General features: G+C 61.1%; 7 protein-coding genes across 7 annotated transcripts; all 7 read right to left on the bottom strand.

Moving 5' to 3' along the window:
• Positions 1 to 83: 83 nt before the first annotated feature.
• LBRM_07_0780 (putative centrin) lies at positions 84 to 659 on the bottom strand (the record flags this gene model as incomplete). The annotated part of the gene is made up of 1 exon (XM_001562524.1): positions 84 to 659. One exon carries the CDS (start codon positions 657 to 659, stop codon positions 84 to 86), a length of 576 nt encoding a protein of 191 aa, XP_001562574.1.
• A 781-nt stretch (positions 660 to 1440) lies between these two features.
• Positions 1441 to 4119, bottom strand: LBRM_07_0770 (topoisomerase-related function protein-like protein; the record flags this gene model as incomplete). The annotated part of the gene is made up of 1 exon (XM_001562523.1): positions 1441 to 4119. The coding sequence occupies one exon, from the start codon at positions 4117 to 4119 to the stop codon at positions 1441 to 1443; it is 2679 nt and encodes an 892-aa protein (XP_001562573.1).
• A 2065-nt stretch (positions 4120 to 6184) lies between these two features.
• LBRM_07_0760 (putative protein kinase) lies at positions 6185 to 11845 on the bottom strand (the record flags this gene model as incomplete). Its single annotated transcript, XM_001562522.2, has 1 exon — positions 6185 to 11845. The coding sequence occupies one exon, from the start codon at positions 11843 to 11845 to the stop codon at positions 6185 to 6187; it is 5661 nt and encodes a 1886-aa protein (XP_001562572.2).
• A 1612-nt stretch (positions 11846 to 13457) lies between these two features.
• Positions 13458 to 14030, bottom strand: LBRM_07_0750 (putative 40S ribosomal protein S9; the record flags this gene model as incomplete). Its single annotated transcript, XM_001562521.1, has 1 exon — positions 13458 to 14030. One exon carries the CDS (start codon positions 14028 to 14030, stop codon positions 13458 to 13460), a length of 573 nt encoding a protein of 190 aa, XP_001562571.1.
• A 1068-nt stretch (positions 14031 to 15098) lies between these two features.
• LBRM_07_0740 (putative Qa-SNARE protein) lies at positions 15099 to 15599 on the bottom strand (the record flags this gene model as incomplete). The annotated part of the gene is made up of 1 exon (XM_001562520.1): positions 15099 to 15599. The coding sequence occupies one exon, from the start codon at positions 15597 to 15599 to the stop codon at positions 15099 to 15101; it is 501 nt and encodes a 166-aa protein (XP_001562570.1).
• Positions 15600 to 16936: 1337 nt separating this feature from the next.
• LBRM_07_0730 (conserved hypothetical protein) lies at positions 16937 to 18487 on the bottom strand (the record flags this gene model as incomplete). The annotated part of the gene is made up of 1 exon (XM_001562519.1): positions 16937 to 18487. One exon carries the CDS (start codon positions 18485 to 18487, stop codon positions 16937 to 16939), a length of 1551 nt encoding a protein of 516 aa, XP_001562569.1.
• A 3339-nt stretch (positions 18488 to 21826) lies between these two features.
• LBRM_07_0720 (putative vacuolar-type Ca2+-ATPase) lies at positions 21827 to 23605 on the bottom strand (the record flags this gene model as incomplete). Its single annotated transcript, XM_001562518.1, has 1 exon — positions 21827 to 23605. One exon carries the CDS (start codon positions 23603 to 23605, stop codon positions 21827 to 21829), a length of 1779 nt encoding a protein of 592 aa, XP_001562568.1.
• Between the last annotated feature and the right edge of the window lie 147 nt (positions 23606 to 23752).

The raw sequence follows: 23752 nt of genomic DNA, 5'->3' as shown, positions 1-23752 counted from the left end.
ACGAGTCGCGTCCCTCTCTGACGCTGCAGTCCTCTGGCGTGGCCACGTCTTTCCGCGCTACAACCTCCACCGCATTGGCCTCCTTAGTACAGAGAGGTCTTCTTCATCAAGCGGAGAAACTCCTCCTCGCTCACCTCGCCGTCCCCGTCGCGGTCTGCCTCGTCGATCATCTCCTGCAGTTCGGCATCCGTCATGTTCTCGCCTAGCTCCATCGCCACTCGCTTCAAGTTCTGGAAGGAGATCTTGCCTGTGCCCTCTGTGTCGAAGAGCACGAACGCCTTCAGCATCTCCTCCCGCGAGTCTCGGTGGGACATCTTGTGTGACATGATCTGAACAAACTGCGCGAAGGTGATCACGTCGCTGCTCACGTTCGCATTCCCGGCGCTCGACGACGGTCCAGAGGAGGCGCCACCACCGCTGCCGCTGCCGCCTCCCCCGGTGACACTGCTGACCAGCTGCTGAAGCTCCTCCTTACGGGGCTCGAAGCCCAGGGCACGCATAGCGATGCGCAGCTCCCTCACATCAATCGTGCCGCTACCATCCGTGTCGAACAAGTCAAACGCCTCGCGGATTTCTTCCAGCTGGTCCTTGCTGAGCTCGGCGTTCACGTTCGACGCGGGGGTCCCCGGTCTCAACGGCATAGTGCCCGCAGTACTCATCTTGCAGCGCTGCTGTCGCTTCTATGAGGAAAGGATGTACGCTCCTCTGCCTGCTTGTCGGTGTGAATGCTTGTATAGTGGGGATGCTTGAGGAGAAGTGGGGAAGAGGACTGTAGAAGGGAACAGAGGACAGTTGTGAGTTTTCCATCGGTGTGCTCGTGGCTCGCCGTGTGTGCCTGTGCCTGTGTGGGGCGGGTGAGTGGTCCAGTGGGCTGAGAAAGACACAGAGAGAGCGAGTCGGTTGCGACCAAAAAGTTGTGCCGAGGAAACACACACACACACACGTACTTGTCCATGAGAAGGCGCATCACACAGATGAGAACAGCCTGCAGGTCTGCCGGCGCGTGGGTGCTAACGAAGAGGAAGCAGAGTGGTGTTGAGTGGGTGTGATGGCGTGTCTTACGTGAGTTAATAAACCTATTCTCCTCCCCTCCCTCTCCTCCTCCTCCCCTGCGCCGCTCCTGCAGGGTCGCACCGACACAGCGCAGAGGCAGAAAGGAGCCCAATGAAAGACGTGCGTGCGCTCGAGCATTTGCACTCAGACCACCCACGCAAGTGGGTATGTGGGTGTGGGGGTTGTTGCGCATGCACCGGCCGACATGAACAACACGCCGCAGCACCGACACGAACGCGCCCCACCCACCCCCCCCCACTCGCTCGTCGGTGGTCTTTCCCCTTCTCTCCCCTTCCCCCCACCTCCAGCAGCGTCCTCCTTCGCGACTGTGTGCGTGGGTAGGGGTGTCATCATCGCGCGCTCTAAAAAGGGAGGGGCCGCTTGACACTACTGTTGCAGCTTCCGACTCCGCTCTGTCCTTCTTGTCACATCCACGCGCACCGAGCTGGCATTGCTCTCCGAGCCGGAGGTGTACGACGACGACTTCGAGGTGCTACGAGAAGACACTACGGAATAATCTCGGCGACTATGTTGCGCCTTCCTATGGTCGTCCTCACGCTCGGGCTCACGCTGGTGCTTCGCCGCGCCCAGCTTCGACTCCGGCGGAGGTGGTGAGGAAGACTCCTGCAGACGCGACAGCGCCAATCGCTCCTCAAGTGATGTGATGTTTCGACGCTGTGGAAACAAAACGGCATGGCCTTCGCGCCGCAGCAGCCGTCGCGCGCGCCAGCTGTGTGCCGCACGGTCGCAATTGTGCTGCAGCATCGCCGCGTCTTCATCACGACGAAAGTGTCGCACTTCCTTCATGAACGCCGGCATCTCGGCGTTCAGTTGCTCGTACGTCACAGCCACGGCCCTCCGACGGTACACCATCTCCGCGTCAGCATGGAAGATGCGCGAGAGTAGCGTCGGGCGGCAGTTGACGTCACTCGAAGACGGCGATGACGCATCTGCCGCCGCTCCTTCGAAGTCGCCTGTCAGGGCAAGGTAAGCGTAAGCAAACATGGAAGAGAGAGAATGGAAGAGCCGCAGCGAGCTGGCAGCGTTGTTAGAGGCGTCGACTGGATCCTCTATCCACGCCTGTGTGGGGCCCATCAGGCCGCGTGGGGAGCTGGGCAGAACAGGGGACTTCATCTGACTGCCGCCAGTGCCGCCGCAGTCGGCACGCACGCGGAAGTCGCCTTCGTCGTTGGGGGCGTTCACGTCCATCGGGTCGTCCCCATTGCGCAGAGCAGCGTAGCCCTCCAGGCAGACGGCTACCCTCCTGTAGTTCCAGTACTGACCACACATTCGGAAAAAATCAACCAGCAGCTTGCCTAGCCCCGTCATGGCTCGCTGTTCCGGCTGCGTTGTATAGATGGGGTGTTGCCGCAGGAAGGCGACGACGAGAAGCGTGGTGGCGTAGCTGCCAAGCCCGCCATGGTACGGCTCATGCATGCCACGCTGCATGACAAAGTACTTCACGACCAAGATAAGTGGTAGGGCCTCCGGGTACGCGTTCATGTACTGCACGATGCACTCGGAGTTACGCTTGCCGTCCACGGCGCCAACACTGATGTCGACGTCGATGAGAGAGCCCTTGTGGACGAACTTGATGAGCGGCACCTTCGTCTTGAGAATGACTTGTGGATAGGCATTCTCGCACAGACCCGCGTTGCTGATCTCCTTCGCCAAGGCGCTGAGCGCCTCCTCCACCGGCACCGGCACATCCAACAGGGTCACGTCAAGGTCCGACAGCGGCAGTAGCAGGTGGGTGTACATGCTGCCATAGACGAGCACCGAACTGCCAGGCCACAGTCGATCAACCAGCAGGCCAATCTTCTTCTCGATGTAGCGCCGCATCGCCACCTCCGCCTCTGTTGGGCGAAGGTAATCAACAAGGTCCGTGATCTCCTGGTGGAGGGCGATGAGGGGACTGGCGCGACAGTAGCCTCCGTTCTGCTCCATCCGCGCGATGCTCCATAACGGCACCACCAACACACGATCCCGCTCCGCCTGCTGCGGTGATGATGATGTCTGGCGCCGCTGCCCCTGGCTACGAGGGGAACTACGGTCACCCGCGTTGCGCTGCTCGTCACAAGAGAGAGAGGACTGCAGGCGCACGGTTGCCTCCAGTGCATCGGCACCAAGCGCCTGCCTTCCCGTCGTGGAAGTGAGTTGGAAATTCAGGTAGTCGCCAATGAGGCCTTCGTGATCGGCCTCTGCATCCCCTTCCTCCTCGTCCTTCGCTAAGGAATTGAGCGGGTTCATGAAGGCTTCCTCGGCACAGGCACTAGCAGCAGCAGCAGCAGCAGTACTCCCTGCAGGCCTACTCATAGAGAAAGAGCCACCAGCGAGAGCCACAACCGCAGAGCCTTGATCCTTGGCGCCCACCTTCTCTGACGTCCTCCGCCTCTTGTACTGCGACGCCGCGCGATCCTCGGGCATGTACTCCTCATCATCGTCGCCACCGCCGTCGCTGCCGCTGTCTTCAGCAGAGTCATAGCTTCCGGAACGGCGCTGACGGCGCCCCTGCCGTGGGCCCTCCGTCGCAACGGTGTCGAGGGCGTCGCCACTCACAGTACTTACCATCTTCGTGGCAACAGCCGAAGGCACAGCACGGTCTTTGCCCTGGCGAGTTCGATCCACTGCTGCAGCGGCACGGTGGGCACTCAGCTGCGCCTGATGACGACGAAGCTTCTCCGAAAGGTGCGCGGCAATCGGAGGCTTCTCATCCTTCGCCACGGGGTCCTCCTGCAGCAAGAGCCAGTTCGCGTCAAAGTCGTCCCGCTTGCTTTGAAAACGCGCGAATATATCAAGCGTCGGTATGGTCAGTGTCGGCGTCGGCACATCCCTCACCTCGGCGCTCGCGCTAACGGCAAGGTGACCAACAGCGCCTGACTCATCCCTCGCGACTGGCGTTGTCGGTGGCGTCACAGACGATAATAGCGGTGCAGCCGCAGCGACGGGCGCACCGTGGCTGTCGACAGCGGAAGGAAGGTCTGGCGCGGCGGGAGTAGCACCAGCGCTTGTCGGGCCAACCACAGTGCGGTTGGAGCTCACGACACGGCCTCCGCGACGTTTCATTACGATGCGTGAGAGCCAAGTGAAAGTGAAAGTCAGCGAGAGGACTGCCCAACAACTTCACTCGCACCTCTTTTCGCTGACGAAGTCGTGAAAGGGAAAAAAAAACGTGCTAAGCTGAACCAGCGAGGACGAGAGGCAGACAGGCAGACGCTGCAATGTGCGAGTGGTTGGGCTGTCGGCGGTGAAGAGAGAGACGCTCGGTGCGACGACAAAGATGTGAGTCTCCGTGTGTAGGGAGGGGGGAAGGAGTGCGGAGAGTGATGAGAGAGCTCAGTCGCACACGGATGGTGCGTGTGTATGCATGGGTATGTGTAGATGCGGGCCTCCGCCTCAGTTTCTTTTCCACCCTACAACTCCCAAGCTCGGAAGGACCGGCACCCGCGCACACACACGCGCGCCTTTCCCCCTTTTCCTCGAAGCAGCAGCGCCACAAACTCCGCGTCTCACCTACCGAATGACGACAAGCGGCCACACGTGTGCAACAACGGCACGGACGGACAGGTGATGGGAAAGAGAGACGCACAGGTAGGCAGGCATACTCCTCTCTTTCTCACCACACTATGATGAGTCACCTTTGCAGTCCCTCTCCGCCTCGCCATGCGACTTCCCCTCTCGCCCCCCCCCTTCTGTTGTGACCTCTTAGCGTTATTCAGCAGGGCGGCTGCAGGCGTGGCGGTGTGTGGGGCGAGTCAACGGCTGGACGTGGTATCTTATCTTAAGCTGCATGGACAACAGTGATGCGCAGCAGAGACGATCTATGGTCTTGGTGCAGCTATGATGTGGTTGGTGGGGTGGGGTCGCAGGCCTCGAGAGGCCTAAGGGGTCCGATGAAGGGAATGCGCGAGACTCACATTCAAATGCGAGAAAACAACAACAACGAAACTTTAGAAGCGAACAGGGCGTGGTGCGAAGGCCCGGTAGAGCTGAGGTAAAACAGAGAGGGAGAGGGAGACACAAGCAGCCCCAGGTATGCAGGAGAGGGACAAGACAACACTACGGATATCGTGTCGCGGGGGGAAGGGACTCACACCCGTACGGGAGCGCCAGGCTACGAGGGCGGCAGCGACACACAAAACATACGCTTACACATGCAGACGTAGACACGCACTGCGCGCTGCAGACCGTCGTCTCACGCATCCACGGCGCAGCGTGCCATGCGCACGGTGGTGCGAATGGCGCAGTTTCGATTACGTCACTGTGGGTGTGTGTGGGGAGGGGGGGAGACGGCATCGCTCACTCTACACTCGACGTGCGCTCAGGCAACACAGGAGGAAAAGTGTAGAACGGAGAGGGGGATGAGAAGGCGATGGCACGGACGGCGCATGCCTGCCGCGCACGCATGTGTCTGTTTCTTCATCGTCCGCGTGATGTGCTGCGTGGTGTACGCCGCCCTTCCCCACTGTTTGCTTGGCTCGTTTGCTTTTTTCGCTCACAGCTTAGTAGATGAGTTATGCCACATCAGCGAGCAAGAGAGGCACAGACGGGGCAGGCCAACGATGAAGGCAGCACGTGTTTCCTGCCTCTAGGGGGGGGGGGGGGGAAACGGGGAGGGGCCGCGAGAAGAACACAATAGGCGCAGACGGTGCCACCGACAAGAACACACCGCGGCAGACTCCGGCACAACACACGCAGCGGGATCAGCGAGGACCACACAAGACGGGAACAAGGGGAAACAGAAAAAAGGTCACCGAAGCGGCGTGTGGCGATGGACGCCAGCAGAAGCCAAGAGACGCCACGCGAGAGAAAAGAGAGAGGGACACCCACCGGGGTGGGAGAGGAGGAGGAGGAGGAAGGGGGGGAATGCGACTGCGGCGTGGATGATGAGCGGCAGAAATGAATACGCCATCAACCGCTTGAGAGGGGGGGAAGAGGAGAGCCGCTGCACCGTCCTCTGCCGCTCTGGCGGCCATCACCATAACGGTGGAGAAGAGGTGGACAAGACGGAAAGAGAAGGGGGCGAAGTCACATGCCCACACGCCTCATAGAGAGAAGAGATGGAAAAACAATGAGACGATAGCCCGCGCCTCCACCATCCACTTCATGACGACGCGTATCGCGGCTCCTCCTACACATCATCTTTGCAGAGAGTCAGGAAAGGATGGCGGAGAAGCTCTGCCGCGCTGCTGCGGTCCTCTGGTCGCAACTTCACACACGCGGCAACGAAGTCCTCCAGTGCCACGTAGAGGCGCATGACGCGCGATTGGCCCCGGAAGAGCCGCTCCTCGGCTTCGACAGCCGCGGCATTCTCGTCACCGCCCTTGGTCGGGTCGATCAGCGGACCCGCGGTCGGCGCAGAGACAACGCGTGCGAAGGACAAGGACGATGCGCTGGCGCGAGCGCTAGTGGTAAAGGTGCTTAGAGCAGCTGGCATCTCCGGGGCCAAGGACGACCAGGATCGCTGCGTGGCGTTGTCTTCGCAACTGCTGCGGCTCGTGTCCACAACACTGAAAGCTGGAGGCCCTTGCTTGCCAGCACGATCCACCGCCATGCTGCTGCTATCGCTACCAGACGCGCCCTGCTCGAGGCGCCGGCGACTCGAGCACGGTTCACCAAGCTTGTCTGAAGCCGCCTTGTCGCGGTTGCCGCACACGACATCGTTGTTTCGGTCAACATCGCTGTCCTCTGGGTACATTTTCGTAGCTGAGCAGCTGCAAGGCGCTTGAGCAACGTCGTCTGCCTCCATCGCACATGCCTCCACCACATCCTGCTGCTCAGCAGCAGCCGCTGCCGACAGACGCTCCTGCGCCAGCCACTCTCTGGCCTTCTCCGCCCATGCATGTATGAGCGGCGGCAACGGCAACTCATCGCGTGCCGAGCCGATACGGTATAGTACGCGCAGTTTGTCCTTAGAAATGTGCCGCCAGGGGGCGCAGCCAGTCGTCATCTCCATCACGACGCATCCCAGCGACCACACATCGGCGGGACTGCCGATGACGTGGCTCTCGAAGCGGATCATCTCTGGCGCCATGTAAAGGGCCGTGCCGCGAAGTTCGGTGATGGCGTCTCGGTCTACCAACACTGGGTAGGGGGGCGGCGACAAGGCATCATCAAGGTCGCCGTCGGGGCCTCCCTTCACAGGGTTGCCCGTCCCTGCCGGCCCACCTTGCTGCTGCCACAGTGACGACGGTGGCGGTGGCTGGAGGCGCATAGCGCACCCGAGGTCCGCTAAGCGGCACTCCTCGTCAGCCGCGACGAGCACGTTCGCCGTCTTCACATCGAGGTGGGCGTAGTTGTGCTGATGCAGAAAGCAAAGACCCTCGACGATTTGTTTCGCGAAGCGCTGCGCCTGCTCGATCGACAAGGGCGGCATCTGAGGGTTTAGCGCCTCGCTGAGCGGCATCGTGTCCAACGCCGAGCCGGAGAAGACAACAGAGCTGGCTGACGAAGAGACGGAAGCGGCGGCGACGGCGAGGCCAGCCTCCCCACGATGCGCAGCGTACTCTTCACCCTCAACACTCTCTTCCTGGCGCGTGCAGACGTACGGGGAAGCGTGACCAGACGTTGCAGCTGCCTCCGTCTCCTCCCTCTGAACTTCCCCCGTAGTGGTAGAACCGACATCTGTGGTTTGCTGCTGCTGCTGCCGCTGTTGTTCTTGGCAACTCAGTGTTGGCGCGGCAGCTGGCTGGGTGTGACGCTTGCGCACCTCGCGCAGACCCTGAGGTGGGGAATTCGTAATCAGACTGTTGGCGGCGTTGTTCATGGTGTCGGCATTCCGCCCCCGCGTCTCTACTGCAGCGACTGGTGGGCTGCCATTGGCGTCGAAGCTACGGCCTGAGCTGCCGCCGGCATGGCCAGTCAACAACTGCGGAGCAGCACCATCAGGAGCAGCGCTGGGGCTCCACACCGCAGCGTCAGCGCTGTTGCCTTCCACCATGTAATCCAGCAAGGAGCCGTACCGGCAGTATTCGAGGTACATGAGGACTGAGTGACCGCGCTTCTCGGCACCGAAGAAACCCACAATCCACGGCACGTGATGACGCGCTGCGAGTGTCAGTACCTCCAGCTCGAGCTCCAGCTGCTTCAACCGTGTCCGTAGCCTCCGGTCCTTCGCATCGAAGACGATCTGCTTCGCGGCCAGCACTTGCCCGGTCTCTGTGTTAAGGCACTCGTACACCTTGCCACAGGCGCCACCTCCAAGGAAGGCGCCAATCGCCATCTCGCCATTGCGCCCTGCGACACCCCGCAACCGGGGGCCATGCTGCGGCTCTGTAGGCGGCAACGGCGCAGCAAACGGGAGTATCCTGCCGGGGGTGGCTGTAGCCTCCGTGTTGCACGGAGGGTTAGCGCTCGCTGCATCAGCTGCTGCCAGCGCCGGTACCGAGGAGTTACAACACTTCAGGATGCCGCCAGCGCTACTGCTGCTGCGCGCCGCCAGCCTCGGTCGCTCACCACTAGCCCTCGCCTCCTCAGCAAGACAAAGCGTCGTCGACGCGGCATTCTTGTCCTCTGCATTGAATGCTCGACACCGCTGAGCGTGAAGCAGTGACTTCCCCGTCGCGGTGACCATTTCGGGAAGCGCTAGCGCAGAACCTGCGGCACGTGCGTGAGCGGCCGCACCACCACTGACGCTGCGTGAGTGGGTGTGAAACGTAACACCGGCCGCCAGCGAGGTTAGCGCCGCTGCCATGGCTGCTGGGTGGGTCGGGTGTGGGGCCGGCCGCACGGCTGGGCCGCCGGAGAGAGACGAGAGACCAGGAGGCGGCGCCCCTGCGTCACAACGGCGCAGCGGCGGTAGCGCGCTCGTCTTCACTGTGCGCGAGGTGCCGGTTTCGCTGTCGTGGTAAGTAAGGGAGATCGAATACGAGGCCGAGCCATCATCCTGCTGCTTCACAGTCAAGTCATCAACGCGGCGCTCGTTTGACGGCGACGCCAGCTTTGGCTGGCCCAGTGGGGCTACGCTGCCCACGCCGGATGTCAGCCCAGCAGTACCTGCCGATGCAGAGGCCTTGAGAGCCGCGGCGGCCTCCGTGGCGGCCGTGAGGCTCGTCTCGACCGCCGAACGCTCCATAGAGCGTCTTGAAGCTGCGGCCTTTGCCGTTGCCACTCCTGTCGCCATCCTCGTTGTTGTATGTACCCCGTTCACTACCCCCTCATCCCCTACCCTCGCCTTTGGGGTAGTGGGGGCGCATGCGCCGAGACTCGCAATATGGTCCCACTGACGCTGTCGCCTCCACTGCTGCACCTCAGTTGTGATATCAGAGTAAGCGTGGCTCTCGTAGTGGTACAGCTGCAGCAGGGAGGAGTAGTATACCCCTGGCGCCGTGTCCGTGTAGTACTGAGAAGCCCCGGAGGATGGACCGCACATACCGCTGGTGCCGGTGCTGCTGAGCTCCGCATTACGGAAGTCCATCGTCGGTACCGCAGCAGCATCCGCGTTGGTAGGGGACGAGGAAGTGGCCAAGGGGGACATCAGCCCATTTTCGACCCCAGAGCCAAGCCTGGTCAGCCTCCTGCTTTCCAACAGCTGCTGTGTGTAGAGACGCTGCTGCTCTCGACGACCCGTCAGGACGGCCAGCTGCTCGGCGATGGTGCGACGGTGAGCCGTGCTTGGGGGGAAACGGGGCGCGCCTGTCGGCTCGGTTCCTGCAGCGTCCGATGCCTCCGTGGACGCCTCCTTGGGTAACACCGGCGACACGCAACACTCGGCCGCGGCGCCAACTGCTGCTGCTGCCACTCCGCTGGGTGCAGTAAGCGACGGCAGTGGCGCCACCTTTCGCTCCTGCGCAGAGTCCAGCATACTCACTCCGCACTGACTCCTACCACTCCGCGTCACACTGATATCGCGTTGCCACGAGCTGTCAGGCTCTTCATGGCAGACATCCGTGCCCTGAGGGTTAGGACTGCAACCAATGCCCTGCTGCTGCCCATCCTCCTCCATGAGCACGCGCGACCCCACGACGTGCTGAGTCGCCCCCTCCTCCTCCTCCTCTGCTGTCAAACCTTTCCTCGACTGTCCGATGCTGCGGCTGCTGCTCGTGTGCAGTGTGACGACCGATAAGCAGGGCGCCGCCGCCGCCACCTCCTGATCCCGCAGTTGCGACTTGCAGAACGCTGTGTCAGCAGCCCGCGGAGACACAGTCACCAACGACATGGTGGAGCAGCATGCTGTGTGCGTGCGAGAAGCTGAGGAGGTCGAAGATGCAGAGGCCGCCGGCCGTACGGATGCTGTCGCGGCCACCAAAGCAGAGATGTCCCGTTGCAGATTGCGCTGCGCCATTGCTAACGCCGCTGAAGTAACGTACGTATTGGCGGTGGACATTGTGTGCATGCCACTCCCAGCTGTGCTGGAGTTCGCCTCACCGGCTGTTGTGTTGGCTCCAGGAGCGTTGCTGCCTGTGCTGCGGCTCGCGCAGAAGCTGAGGTAGTGTAGCACATGAAAAGAGAGGGAGTTAAGAAAGCGACTCGGTGGCGTCGGCGCCTCGGCAGCCGGCAAGATGAGCCGTGGCGAAGGCGACTGCTGTGTGGACACGTTTGTTGACGTGGAGACGGCAGTGGTGGCAGTCAGGGAAGAGAGTTGCCGATCGTGGCTGTACCACTGCGCCGCGTGCGGCTTCGCCATTGTCACCGACTGCCTCGACGTGCTGCTGTGCACCGAGACGTCACTCCTCACGGCGTCGCTGCGATAAATGCTCGCTGCAGTTGACGTACTCTGCGCCGGGGACTTCGTCTCGGCGGCGGCGGTGGCCTGCGAAATGGCTCTGACACTCTCCCGCAGCAGTGCCGGGTCCTCAATAGCGGTAACGCGGGAGTCTTCGTACGTGCGCGTCAGTGACCGCGGCGCGCGGTGGCCAGGTGCGCCAGCAACGGCTGCATCTCTATCTTCAGCGAAAGGGCCATCCCGCTCGCTGCGCCTGCGCGGCTCAGGCTTCAGCAACCCAAACACGCGCCTCCACCCGTGGGCGCCGCCGGCGAGGCCCTGCAGTCCGTACGACTCCAAGTCGTACGGGCTGCTCAGGAGCACCCTGGGAGTTGCTGGCGGCGGTGACGATGGGTTGGCAGCCGTGGCTGATGTAGTGCGCCGGTCATGAAGTGCTGCAGTGCCATCATGGGCCAGCTGCGAGGACAGCCCACTGTGCTGCCCAAATGACATGTCGCGGTTGCCGCAGAGAGCACCGGCGTCAGTGGCGATACCCGCAACGGGAATGAGCGAAAGCTGCCTCACCCCCACGTCCTCCTCGCGTAGACGCCCCTGGTGAAGCTCACCCTCTGACCCCACGGCCGACGACGGATTCGCGCGAGCGACGACGTGCGCTGCTGCGGAGCCGCAGCCATCAACTGAGCTGCTGCGCCAACCTGTTGACGAGCCACTCCTCGCGGTGTTGTGTGACAGCGGGGCGGCAGTGTCAACGCTCTCCATCGTAATCTCACTCGCTGGCGAAGAACCTAAAACCTCTCCATGCCTCGTGCGGGGGCGACAACGAGGCGCAGACTGGCTACGGTGCCGGTAGCTGCTGCGGGTCAGCAGCTGGTAGACGTGGTATGTTATCGAGGCCGTCGCAGCTGTCAGCGCGGCCAGCACCACTATGGTCGCCGACACACTCGACGATGCTGCCGACGAATTCGATGAGTCGGTGTCCATGGCGCCGCCGTCATGACCGCCGTTTTGCCTGGACCGCTTCGTCCCCCATCTCCACCATGTTGAGGCGCGGAGCTGTAGGGTGGCGGTAGATGGCGACGGCGCAGACGGCGCCGAGTGTGTCAGCATCACCATCGGATCGCTTAGCATAGCCCACCCGCGAGACCTTACTGAAGAGCACTTAAATCCACGAAAGGGAAACAGAGAAAGAGAGAGAGAGCTGCGGCAACTCACAGCGAGGTGAAGGAATAAATTGACTGCAGCACCGTCCCCACCTTGCGCCCTTTGCTTCTCTCCGATAGATCTCTCGATGCCGGCAACTCGTTGATTGTCGGCCAGCGCGCGTGTGCAAGTGGGTTTTAATGGTGTTCAGCAGCAGATCGCTGAACGAACTCCCCTCAGACACGCACCTGTGCTTACCTTTTGCGAGATACGACTTCGTATGGCTTCTTGGAGAAGGCGGGAAGGGGTAAATCGAGGGGTCTGGAGACTATGAACGATGTCGCAGCGCTGGTGTAAAAATGAAGCTGCACTTGATCTCTCCACTAACGCTTTTTATTCAGCATGTGAATGCCTATGAGCGCATGGGTGCGCAGTCGAGCAGACCTCTCCACACTCGCCAGCCCCACAGAGAGAGAGAGAGAGAGAGGGAGGCACGAGCACAACACGAGCACAACACACACAGCTGAAGCAGGATACTCTACAGGAAAGATAAGAGGAAGGGAAATGAAGAACAGCGTCGATACCGCCGAGGCGGATGACAATGGTGATGCTGACAGGGACGTGTATGTGGGGTATGTGCAGGGAAAAAACGAGACATCAAGAGAGAGGGAGAATTGGGTGCGAGGAGGGGAAGGGTGGGTAGTTCGGTCGCTTAGTGCGCTCGTATGGCAATCCGTAGAGACCATTTCCTTTTCATCCACACACACACACACACACACACACACACTACACAGTACCGCACAATCATCTGTCGAGGCCATTGCTCGTCCTGCTGTTGCAGCACCCCACCATCCCCGCTTCATGGTGTGTGTATGTGTGTGTGCGTGTATGTCGAGCCCCTGCTCGTGTGTAAACGGTGCCTCGGCCTCCCGCCGGTGCGCCACTCTCGTGATGGCGATACGGGGGGAGGGGGGGGGGAGGGGGCGTAGCGCGTAGGCGTGCATGGGCCTGTACCCGCCGCCGGTGCGCCACGCCTTCCGCTCTTTCCCTTTTCCATTTTTCGTCTGAAAGACAAAACAAAATTTAAAAAACGCCCGCAAATGAGCGGCGAAATCAACGACGCGATGAACGCGATAAAATGAAGAAGTGCACCGAAGGAGGGGGGAGAACACGCCGATGCCACCGCAGCCACCACCACCACCACAGCTGAGGGGCCCCGAGGGAGCGGGTGTGACGTCTGGGTGCGGATATGGCTCCAGGAGAGGGCACGCCTGCGCATCCTCATGGCACGCGGTGGCGGCGGTGTGGGCAGGTGGGTGGGGGAAGCGCAGCCTTTCGGTCAAGTGTGATCGCCGTGGATGCACGCGGGGAGGAGAAAAGGAGAGAGAGGGGGAGAGGGGGGAACGACGAGCATGACACACAGAGGGGTGCGCGAGCAGTAGTATCACAACCAAAGAGAGACATGCACAGGCAGGCATGCCCCACTCGCCACATCATCAGACGGCTCTCCTCGTGTGTATGTGATCCGTCCAAGCCCCGCACTCCCCGTGCTCTCCTCTCTCGACAAAGGCACGTGCCATCTGCCGGTCTAACGGGCGACTTACTCGTCGTCACCACCGCCGGCGGCGTGGCGCTTGGCCGCCTTCACGCGCACGCGCTTGACACGGCCGGGGCGCCCGTTGCCGAACGGCGAGGCATCAGCGAAGGCGATGTGGCGCTCGCTGCTCACGCGCACGATGAAGGACGGGATCGTCACAATCTGCTTGGCGACGGCGATGTGGCGCTGCTGGATGAGGACGCGGGCGTGGTGCACAGACTTGGCGAGACCGGCCTTGAAGACGATCGTTTGCAGGCGGCGCTCCAGAATGTCTGGCACGGTCAGCGACAGCACGTAATCAAGCTTGTCCTTCTCCTCGTCGAGGAAGCCATACTCGTGGCAGCGGCGCATGATGGCGGAACCCTCCAGCAGGCGGCGGGGGTGGTTCTCCGGCAGCGTCAGCAGAAGACGGGCGGTGCGGCGCATCTTGGAGAGCGTCATGTTCACGCGCCAGATCTCACGCTTGCAGCGCAGACCGTACTGGCCGCACAACTTCATCTCGCGGTCGAGGCGCTCCTTCTCGAACGGACGGCGCGGCGCCTTCCACACGCGGTTGAAGTTGTTGTAGTTGCGCATGCTGCCGAGGGGTCGACACGAACGGGTCACACTGTGGCGCGGAGGAACGTATTGGGAGTGCAGTCACGCAGAGGGGAATAAAGAGAGTGTGTGTGGCGCACACGGAGGGGCATGGCGAGGCATTTTTTTTTTTTAGGAACGAGCCCGAAGGAGGAAATGTCCAGAGTGAGAGAGAGAGAGAGACCCGACAAGCAGAGGAGGAGGAGAAGGGGCAGTAGCACAGACGAGAGGCGCTGTGGGCATCGCGGAGAGACGATGCTCGCACCCGTCCGTCCACCCTGTACTTCGGTAGCGTTGACAGAGAGAGGCATATTTGCGACATCTTGCTCGCGTTCATCAGGTGCGCGCAGTGCGGTGCCTTCACCTCTACCACACCACCTGCATCAGCATCCAGGAGCTGTAAGAGAGGGAAACGAGGAGGGAGTCGCTCTCCACTCCCCTACTCACCCCCTCCACTGCACCCCTCCTCCTCGCCCTACACGCACACGCACACGCACACAGAGAGAGAGAGACGCAGGAAGCGATCCGAAAGAGGTCGACAGAGACGGACAGGCAGAGAAAACGAGAGGAAGGAGAAACAAAAAGCAAAGCAACGACGCACCAACAAGACGCACGAGGAGGATGAGCGAGAGAGATGCGGTGAGGATGAGGGGAGGGGGGGCCCACAGAAACAACGAAATGGGAGGTGGGGCGGAGACGCGAGCGAGCCATACGTGAGACTTCCCCCCCCCCTCCGTGCGCCAAAGGCGACGGCGTCGGCACACAGACGATTGGGGAGGGAAAGTGGAGAAAGGAAGGAAAAAAAAAAAAAAACTGCCTCCCTTGTCATCGGCACCATCATGGAGATGGGGGTCGTGGGTGAATGATAAGCTGGTAACCCTCCTGCTCTCCCTGCATATTGGGCTGCTGGCCTGTGTGTGCCCATGAGAGCACAGGTCTGTCTCCCTATTCGTCCCTCTACACGCCTGTGTGCTCCGCGTTTCCCGGGAGCCTCACCTGACGGACCCATCGATCACCCACGCTCGCGCTCGCGCACACGCACACGCATGCACGTGCGGCCACTTGTTCTTACTTTCGAATGAACTTGGAATAAATAATGACAACGATCAGCAGCAGTAGGAACGCAATAACGCATCCCTTGATGAGCCACTCCTTATATACTCCCATGCGGATGTCGCGTATGACCTGGCGGGAGTCGCTAAGATGCTGGTGCGTCGAATCCACCGTGCTGAGGCTGTTCTGAATGACCTCACGCTGCTTCCCCAGCGACTGCAGAGTAGCGTAGCCAGAGTTGTTTGTGGCTTCGTTCATGCGAAGCGCGCGCTCGATATTCTCGCGTGTCTGCTGCGCGGCCGTAGAGGAGGGAATGACGATGGAGTTAGCCGGTGGCACCGCTGGGTCGCTTCCAATGCTGCTGTAGCCACTTCTCATATTCGTAACAGCCGAGCTTCGCGGCACTCCCCCAAGGCCCGCCGTTGCCGCCGTGGATGACTGCACGGACGTCTTCATGTGTTCAATGAGTTTACCTTCATTGCCGCCATCCGGAACCACCTTCTCCCCTGGGCGCATTCGGAAGGGCGCGGGGTCGTGTGTGTGTGTGTGTGTGTGTGTGTGGGTGTGGGTGTGGGTGTTGTTGTTGTGTAGGTGCGTCACGTCGGTGGTCGGTGGGGAGAGAGAAGTGCCCGAGAGAAGCGCTTGCAGTGCTCCATATTGTTTGTGCAGTGGTACGCAAGAAGAAGGGAAAGAAACGGCCGCGCCACCAGGCAGGTGCGCATAAGCGCGTGATGATGACGCAGAGAGCGCGACGAGGGGGAGAGGAGCGAGAGAAGGGAGCGGGAGGGAGGGGGGTGGGAGGTGATGGGAGTAGTGCCCTGGTACCATAGTCGCGGGAAAACCAGCGCCACTGAGCAAACAAGGCCTGTAGGCGCGTATGTGCCTGTGAATCTACGCCCATGTAGAGACGCCACACGCACACACACACATACGCATAGTGGAGTCTTGACTCCAGTGGAAAAGAATGAACAAGGCTGCGAGAGGTGAAACAGCCTCGGTGGCTTTTTTCGCTCTTGTGGTGGATACGTCTTGCCCCGTCCCCTTCGCTGTCGCTTCTGGCTGTGTCGGTCAGTGCAGGGAAGGGCGAGGGGCTCTTTGTCGCCGCGTTGTAGAGAGACAAGCGGTGCAGGGACACAACACCCACACACATGCCCTTGACGCGCAAGACAGCGAAAGGGGGGAAAGAGAGGGAGAGAAGACAGGCGCACATGTCGTCCCACAGCGAGAAAACGAGAGAGAAGGGACGCCTACAGTGGTAGAGGGGCAATGTCCGTGCGTGTGTGTGGGTGTGTCCATGTGTAGCGGAGGGGGGCGGGGCGGGGGGCGACCTACTGTCCATTAATGCGTTTTCATGTCCTCAGTGTGGGTCTGGTGGCGGTGCCGTGTCAAGCAGCAACGCCACGTGGAAAGGGAAAGGCGTTGCCACTCACAGGCACGCACGCTGGAAAGCTCACAAGATCGAACAGAACACCGAAAAGAGAGAAGCAAGTCAACCGACCGCCGTCGACAGCGGCGTTCAAGACAGTGTACTACTGTAACAAGCATGAAGAAACAAACTCAAATTTCCGCACGCCTATGCCTGCCCATGCGTGCTCGCAGTGACACGGTGTACAGGTCGTAGGGGGGGGGGCTCACAAGAAGAGCTCAATTCAGAGGATAAGGGCAAGAGCAGCCAGCACCCTAAGATGCACACCGTACAAGTGAGTTACACCTCTCAGCTAGCAACGTCGTTGGTCAGTCTCGAACACAACCGCAGCGGCGCACAAGACCAGAACATGAGTGGCTACGCGTCACCGGTATGCTCTCTTGACTTCAACAAAGCCAAGGAATGACCCTTCGCTCTCTCTCTCTCACTAATGGCTACCGCAATGACCGAGTCCATCGTCATGCTTGTTGAAACAGCCTTTGTTGTTGTTGTTGTTACTGCAGTCGCCACAGCACGGGCAAAAGTTCAGTCGAGCTCGCTCCCGCAGCGTGTACTCGTCCCATGGCTCCTCTCCGCCATCGAGCAACGCCTTCAGCGGCACCAGCACCATCTCAAAATCCACCGGGAAGCCGCAAGTACCCCCAATGGACTTGTATTGCCCCACCATGTGTGCACTGCGGGCCTCAACGGCACTGTGCGTGTCGCTGGCGCCAGCGCTGCCCGTATCCATCGGGCCGAGATGATCGCCGTAGATAACAACGACGTTGGCACGATTGAACTTCTCCGTAGTCGATGCAACAGAAGTTTCAAGCAGAAAGCCAAGACAGCTACTGAGCGCCGCCGGCGTGCTACCAATCACCACCACTGGTGGTGCCGCTGTGCACTTCGCTGCCAACTCAGGAGATGCGGCCTGCAACGCCAGCACCATACCTTGATAGACAGCGGCCACGTGCTCGCCGATGAAATCAACCGCTTCGCGGAAAGCATCCGCCATGGTCGGTGCCGCGCCTGCAGACGAAGTCGACAAGGCGCAGTGCCTGCAAGCCTGCGTGTACGTCGGAACCGACGTGTAGGGGAGGCGCACCACGACAGCGCGGCAGCGGAGCAGCGCACTGTCGGGCTGCATCGCTGCAAACGCGATGTACCAGGCAACATTCACCATCGCCTTGCCGCCGGCTTGTGCAGCCGGTAAGTCGGCGAGATCCAAAACCACCACAGGCCCCTCCATCGACACGGGCGAGGCTGCCGATCTCGGCTCCGCTGCGTTGGAGGCGCGGCGCCCCTCAACGCCGTGAAACAAATTCTCCGACAGGGGGGCAGGGGAGTAGTAGTGTGCGCACACCACCACCTGACGGCTGCCCGTGCAAGCGGAGGCGAGCTTGAAGCCGTCCGTCTTGTCCGCCAACGATGCCAACGCGTGCAACTCTGTCGTCATTGGCGACGCCACGTCGGACAAAGCGAGTTTGCAAAGCTCCCGCTCCACCGTCTCCACCAAAGCCGCCGCCACCCCATCGTCGGTCGTCTCGATCCAGGGCAAGAGCGGCACCTCGTCGTAGAGAATGTCGTATAAGTTCCACGTCTCCTTCCACAGCATGCGGTTTGCCTCGCTGTCGAGTGTCACCGGAGGCGACAGCGGGGCAGTAGTTGTGGCGCCGTCGTTTGCCTTGGCAGAGGAAATCGCTGCCATCGATAGGCTCATGTACTGTGCCTGCGCCGCAGCAGGGGTTGCTGCCTGAATACCAGCTGGAAAAAGTGCAAAGCGGAATGGCTCCGCTGCTGCAGTTGGTGGTCCAGCAGGCTTGTCTGTCTTCGTCGCCGCATCCGTGGACGTGGACGTCAAGCTCGGTGGCAGGAGCAGCACTGAATAATGCGAATCCAAGGGCGGCGGGCTGTGCGTGTGTCGGAAGCCGCGAATGCTCATCGCTGCCGCCTGCGAGTTCTCTGGGCAGGCGCCCTTGCCCCGAATGCGGACAAACATGTGAGTGAGTGAGTGTGTGTGTGTGTGTGTGTTAGCGCATGCACGTGTGTACCTGCAAAAGGGGGGGGGGGGGGTAGAGAGGAGGGAGTGGATGGCACGTGCAGAAGGCGAGTGTAGGCCTGTTTGGCTGGCGTTGCGTGGGCGAGGCGACGCTAGTGAAGTGAAGTGAAGGGAGAGGGAGAGGGAGAGGGAACACTGCAAGGCAAGAAGAAACACACAAGGACGCCGAGATACACACCACCACACGCACACAGAGTCGTGCGAGTGCATTCATTGAGTGGGGAGCTCTGGGAAAGGAGGGAGGCGCAGCGACTAGAGGATCCAGAAGAGAGAGGGAGAGAGAGCGCGCGCGCGCCAGAAAGGAGACGAAGAGCACGATAGACACCGCTGTTGCTCTTGCCCACCAAACTAAGAGTGATGAGTCACCGTACCCCTCTCCCATTGCCACGAGATATCGCTTCACTGCATCCCCCTCCTCCCTCCTCCCCCACGAAGATAAACACCCAGAGGGCCACATAAGCGGCTGGGGTACGCCACGCACAGACCTGCTCACAACCGCCATGCCGCGCCGTTTCCGGAAATCCGTTGGCCTCGATAGCGCCCCTCTTGACTGTTCTTTGATTCTCCCCCCCTCCCCCCTTCCCCTCTCTCCTCCTCAATGTAGCGCAGCACCCACACACACACACACACATTCGAAAGGTAGAGGTGGGGAAATGGGAGAGGGAGGTGTGAGTATGAGGGCAAAGGATGAAAACACGATCGAGAGAACAAACGAGAAGGAAACAGCGTTTGGCCAAAGCAAAGCACAGGCCCCACAGAGCGGTGGAGGGGAATACAGGGACATGTGGCTTTGGCTCGCTACGCTATCGCCGCCCCACAAGCAGTGGGTAAATGGCGGCCGCAGCGAAAGAGCGCGCGAAACGAAAAGCGACGGTGGGTAAGTCGTAGTAGTGGTGGGTGGTGGTGGTGGGAGGAGGAGGAGGGAAACACCTCAGCCCCGCTCTCCCCCCCCCCACAGGCACACACACACACACACACACACACACACACACACACACATGGGCAGGCCATCAAGGGAAGGGAGCTCTTTGTTAGTCTCGACCTGGCAACTCCCTGCCGTGTAACACACAAGCCCAAATCCCCAACCTGCCCCCTCCACCCCCGGCCTGCAACTGACCAATTCGCGTGGTGCACGGCAGCCATCGACACGCGCTACCGCAAGGCGCTGACTCAGTCACCTCAGCACGGTCTCTGCCTCAAACTCTGCGGACAACTCGCCTCGCAGGCCTGTCACGTCGTGCGCCCCCCCCCTTGGGTGGGGTCAGGCTCCTCATACCCGTAGGCAGCGAGGGCCAGATGGAATGCGTTCGAGTCGCCCTGACACCCTGCTCATCATATGCATGGAACAAGCGGGTTCGCTGTCGCAGGTCTCTCCAGCGCAACGCCATAAAGGACCTGACCGCCGGCATCCGTAGCGGTACATCACCCTGACCTTCCCGCGTCGTAGGCGCTTGACCCCGTCAGCACCAGAAGCGGCTCGGTATTGGCAAGGAAAGAGGGGCTTGCCTGACTTCCCCACACTGAGCAGGGGAGCACCGAGGAGCCCTCCATCCTTAGCGCAGCGGACAACGCGAAAAATGGTCAGGGGAAACAGACGCACACGCCCCTGCACCCACGCATACGAGAGCGCACGGGCGGCTGCTCGACACCACATAAAATACACAGATGGGGGAAAGACATGTGGCTGTGCATGCGTCTCCTCCGTTGGGGGGGGGGGGGGGGGATAGAACACGCTGGGGGTGAGGTGGCAAGCATCCCAGGAGGGGGAAAGCGGCGAGGCACCTAGCACACACACGTGCATGCAGTCACACCAATACGCCGCCGGCGATGGAAAACCTCACGAATTTATAGCAAAAAGGCCCTCGTCCCTTTCCCCCTCAGCGTGCCCCCTCCACCACGACCGAGGCGAGAATGAGACGCACAACATCACCAACACCATCACTGCTCCCCCATTGTGCCCCTGCGCTGCACCGCGGCGAAAACCCTCGTCGTCCTGGGACGAACCGTCCTGCCGTCAAATCGGGCCGCGCGTCTAACGGCCCCCCTTGTCCTTCCTCATCCCCTCTTTGGAGATGTGCTGCGCGATCGGCGCCAGACGGACTCGGCTGGACCGCACGCCTCAATCCAGGCAGGGCGGGGCTGCAGGGTACTGCTCGAGAGTGAAAGAGGTGGCGTCTGTCGTGCGGACAGTAGGGCCTGGCTCAGGCGCATGCCGGATCACCTGAAGATGGAAGCTGGCCAGCTGCAGGTCAGAGCCCTCTGAGATCCTGTGCTTTGCTTGTGTGCCATGTTTCACCTTCATACACTTCAAGGTGTGGCACTCTATAATGTGGCGTGGAAGCTCTCCACATGGGAGTCTGGAGGACCCAACGGTGTGATCCGGGGTGCTCTTGTCCTGCCTCCAGCCTCTGTGTCGTATCAGTCCACCCGGACGGGTGTAGGAGATGCCGCCCATTTCGCGCACATGCATTGGGAAGCTGATCAGTGTGGCTCTCTGTACGCCTGTTCCATCTCACCCGTGCTGCTCCGGCCTCGGGGTGCCATGTTGGGAAGCCATACACCGCGCCAGCAGGTGCCGGTAGTGCAAACGCGGAGTGCTCACGTCTGCAGGCACTGGGGCCTGTTTTCAGGATGATGTGGCTGCGTGTCTGGGTCGCTCTCTGCCTTCGCCTTCCGCTACCGTCCACGTATTAGAGGCGTGTCTGGATGGCGTTCCCGCATTGCCGCGACACGTCGGACCCTGCAATTAGTCTGGGGCAGCAGGGGGCATTCCGCGCTCTTCAGGACCCGCACGCCTCTGACAGCAGCGGGTGGGCCAAGCGGAAGAGGCCTGTGCGGAGCTGGGGTGATTGACCACCTCCCGCCTCACCACGCCGTTCTTAAATAGGCAGCCTGACATGAAACGCAGCCGTCTAGTAGGGTCACCGCAGCGATGCCAGACTGCCACAGCGTCCACTTCCTCCTCAAGAACGGGGGTGGGAGGTCCCACACCCATGCACGTGTCCTGTTGTGTGAGCACGGAGACGCGACCGCCGTGCATCCTCTCGCTTGCGACGCCGGTGTACTGAAAATCCGGGGCAGCAGAGGCCCTCTGCAGGCCTGTGGGGTGAGGCGCGCCTCTCGTGCAGAGTATAGGCTGGTGTCGAGGGGGGATTGCCAAGGGAGCCACGCCGGCCAAAAAAAAAATAATTAAAAAAAAAACACACACACGTTGTGTTCTCTGCCGGAGAGAAGTAACACGAAAAGGAGAGGCGGGGGGGGCTCACGCCACCCTCACGTTTAAATGACGCCTAAGTGCCTCCCCTCCTCCAATCTATCCACCCTTGTGCGACGGAACGCGTTGACGATGCGGCTCACGTGGAGATGGTGGTGGCGCGCCTCATTCCACAGCGCACGCGCACGAAGCCTACGCGCCTTATCGAGGTAGATACCCTCCTTGTACTCCTCAGTCGTCGCCTGCGCCTTGGTAACGGCGTTGTCGACCCTTGCCAGTACCGCCTTGGCGTCCTCATCGAGCATACTTCCATCAAACGTCTTCTCGAAGGAGGGCTCGCAAACAGGAATTAAACGAGATATAAAGCCCACGACGAGGACACCAATGGCGACGATCACGCAGCCGAGCCACTCCTCCGATCGCAGTGACGTGACCTTCATAAAGTCACCGAACACTTCCACGGCCACCACCTGAAAGGCGAAGCAGAACGTAATGACACCAATGAAGAGGGGTGAGCGAGACAACAGGCCCTCCAGCACGTTAAACTCCTCGTACAGCTTGCGGCAGTTGAACATGTGAAACAACGTGCTCAACACAAACACATTGAAGACGATCGTGCTGTGCTCAATGCCGCCGAGTGGACCTGCCTTGAATAACACATTGCCGTACGCCTGCATGCTGAGCGTAAGGCCCAACATGTACGCTGCTGCCATAAAAATGGTCACGTGCATGCGGCGCGACACCAGCGGCGCCTTGCGGTGAATGGGCTGCCGCTTCAGACACTCCTCGCTCGGCTCCTCCGTCGCAAGCGCCAAGGCAGCCAGCGTGTCCATGATCAGGTTCACCCACAGTAGCTGCACCGTTGTCAGCGGCGAGGAGCGGCCACCCGCCATGAGCGACCCGATGAACGTCAGCGCCACGGACACGTAGTTCACCGTCAGCTGCAGCTGCAGGAACTTCCGGATGTTGTCGTTCACGCACCGGCCCCACACAACAGCGCGCTGCACAGAGCGGAAGTTGTCGTCCAGCAGCACAATGTCCGCAGACTTCACCGCGATGTCCGTCCCGCTCCGCATCACAAAGCCAACGTTCGCAAGACGCAGCGCAGGCGCATCGTTCGTGCCGTCGCCAGTCACGGCAACAACCTCGCCGCGCGTCATCAGCATCAGCACAAGAAGCTGCTTGTCCAGCGGCTGCGAGCGCGCCATCACCGTCATGTGGTCCAGCACGGGCCAGAACTTCGCCATGCGCTCGTCGTCGCCGTACGCGTCGTACACAAGATTGCGGAAGTCCTGGCCAGTCATCGCAAGATCGCCGTAGTATGGGTTGAAGATGCCGCATTGGCGCGAGATAGCCACGGCCGTATCGATATTGTCGCCGGTGCACATGCGCACCGTCACGCCGGCCGCCTGGCACTTCATCACGGCATCCGCCACCTCCGGCCGCAGCGGGTCCTGGATGCCGAGCAGGGACAGCCACACCAGCGCCTCGGTCGGCTCATCCTCGGGAAGCTCGGTGCCGCTAAGCACCGCGTACGCGACACCGATGGTCCGGTTCCCCATGTCCGCCAGCTTCTTCACCTGCTGCGCGATGCGCTCGCACGCCTCGTCCGTCATGGGCACCTCGTCGCCCGTCTCGTTCACGTACCGGTCGCACAGCGGCAGAATGCGGTCAGACCCGCCCTTCACGTGGTGCAGCAGCGTCCCGTCCTCCTGCCGCACAACAGCGCTCATCCGCTTCCGGTCGCTCGTGAACGGGAAGATCGTGAACCCGCGCTGCTGGCACGCCTTGCGGGTCCGCTGGTGCGGCCGCGACTTCATGTCGCATGCGTCCGCCTCCGTCATCGCAACGCGGTCCACGAAGTCCAGCAGCGCGTTGTCCGTCTTGTTGCCCCTGTCCGCCACCCACTGCCAGTACGGCGCAACCCTGTGGCCCTCCTTGTCCGTCGTGCTCACAACCTTCTCGCTCGAGCTGTTGACCGCAATGCCCTC

This window comes from Leishmania braziliensis, chromosome 7, assembly GCF_000002845.2.
Source record: "Leishmania braziliensis MHOM/BR/75/M2904 complete genome, chromosome 7".
In the NCBI taxonomy this organism is placed as follows: Eukaryota; Euglenozoa; class Kinetoplastea; order Trypanosomatida; family Trypanosomatidae; genus Leishmania; species Leishmania braziliensis.
The sequence above is the reverse complement of the archived record's forward strand: the minus strand, read 5'-3'. Positions and strand labels throughout refer to the sequence as shown.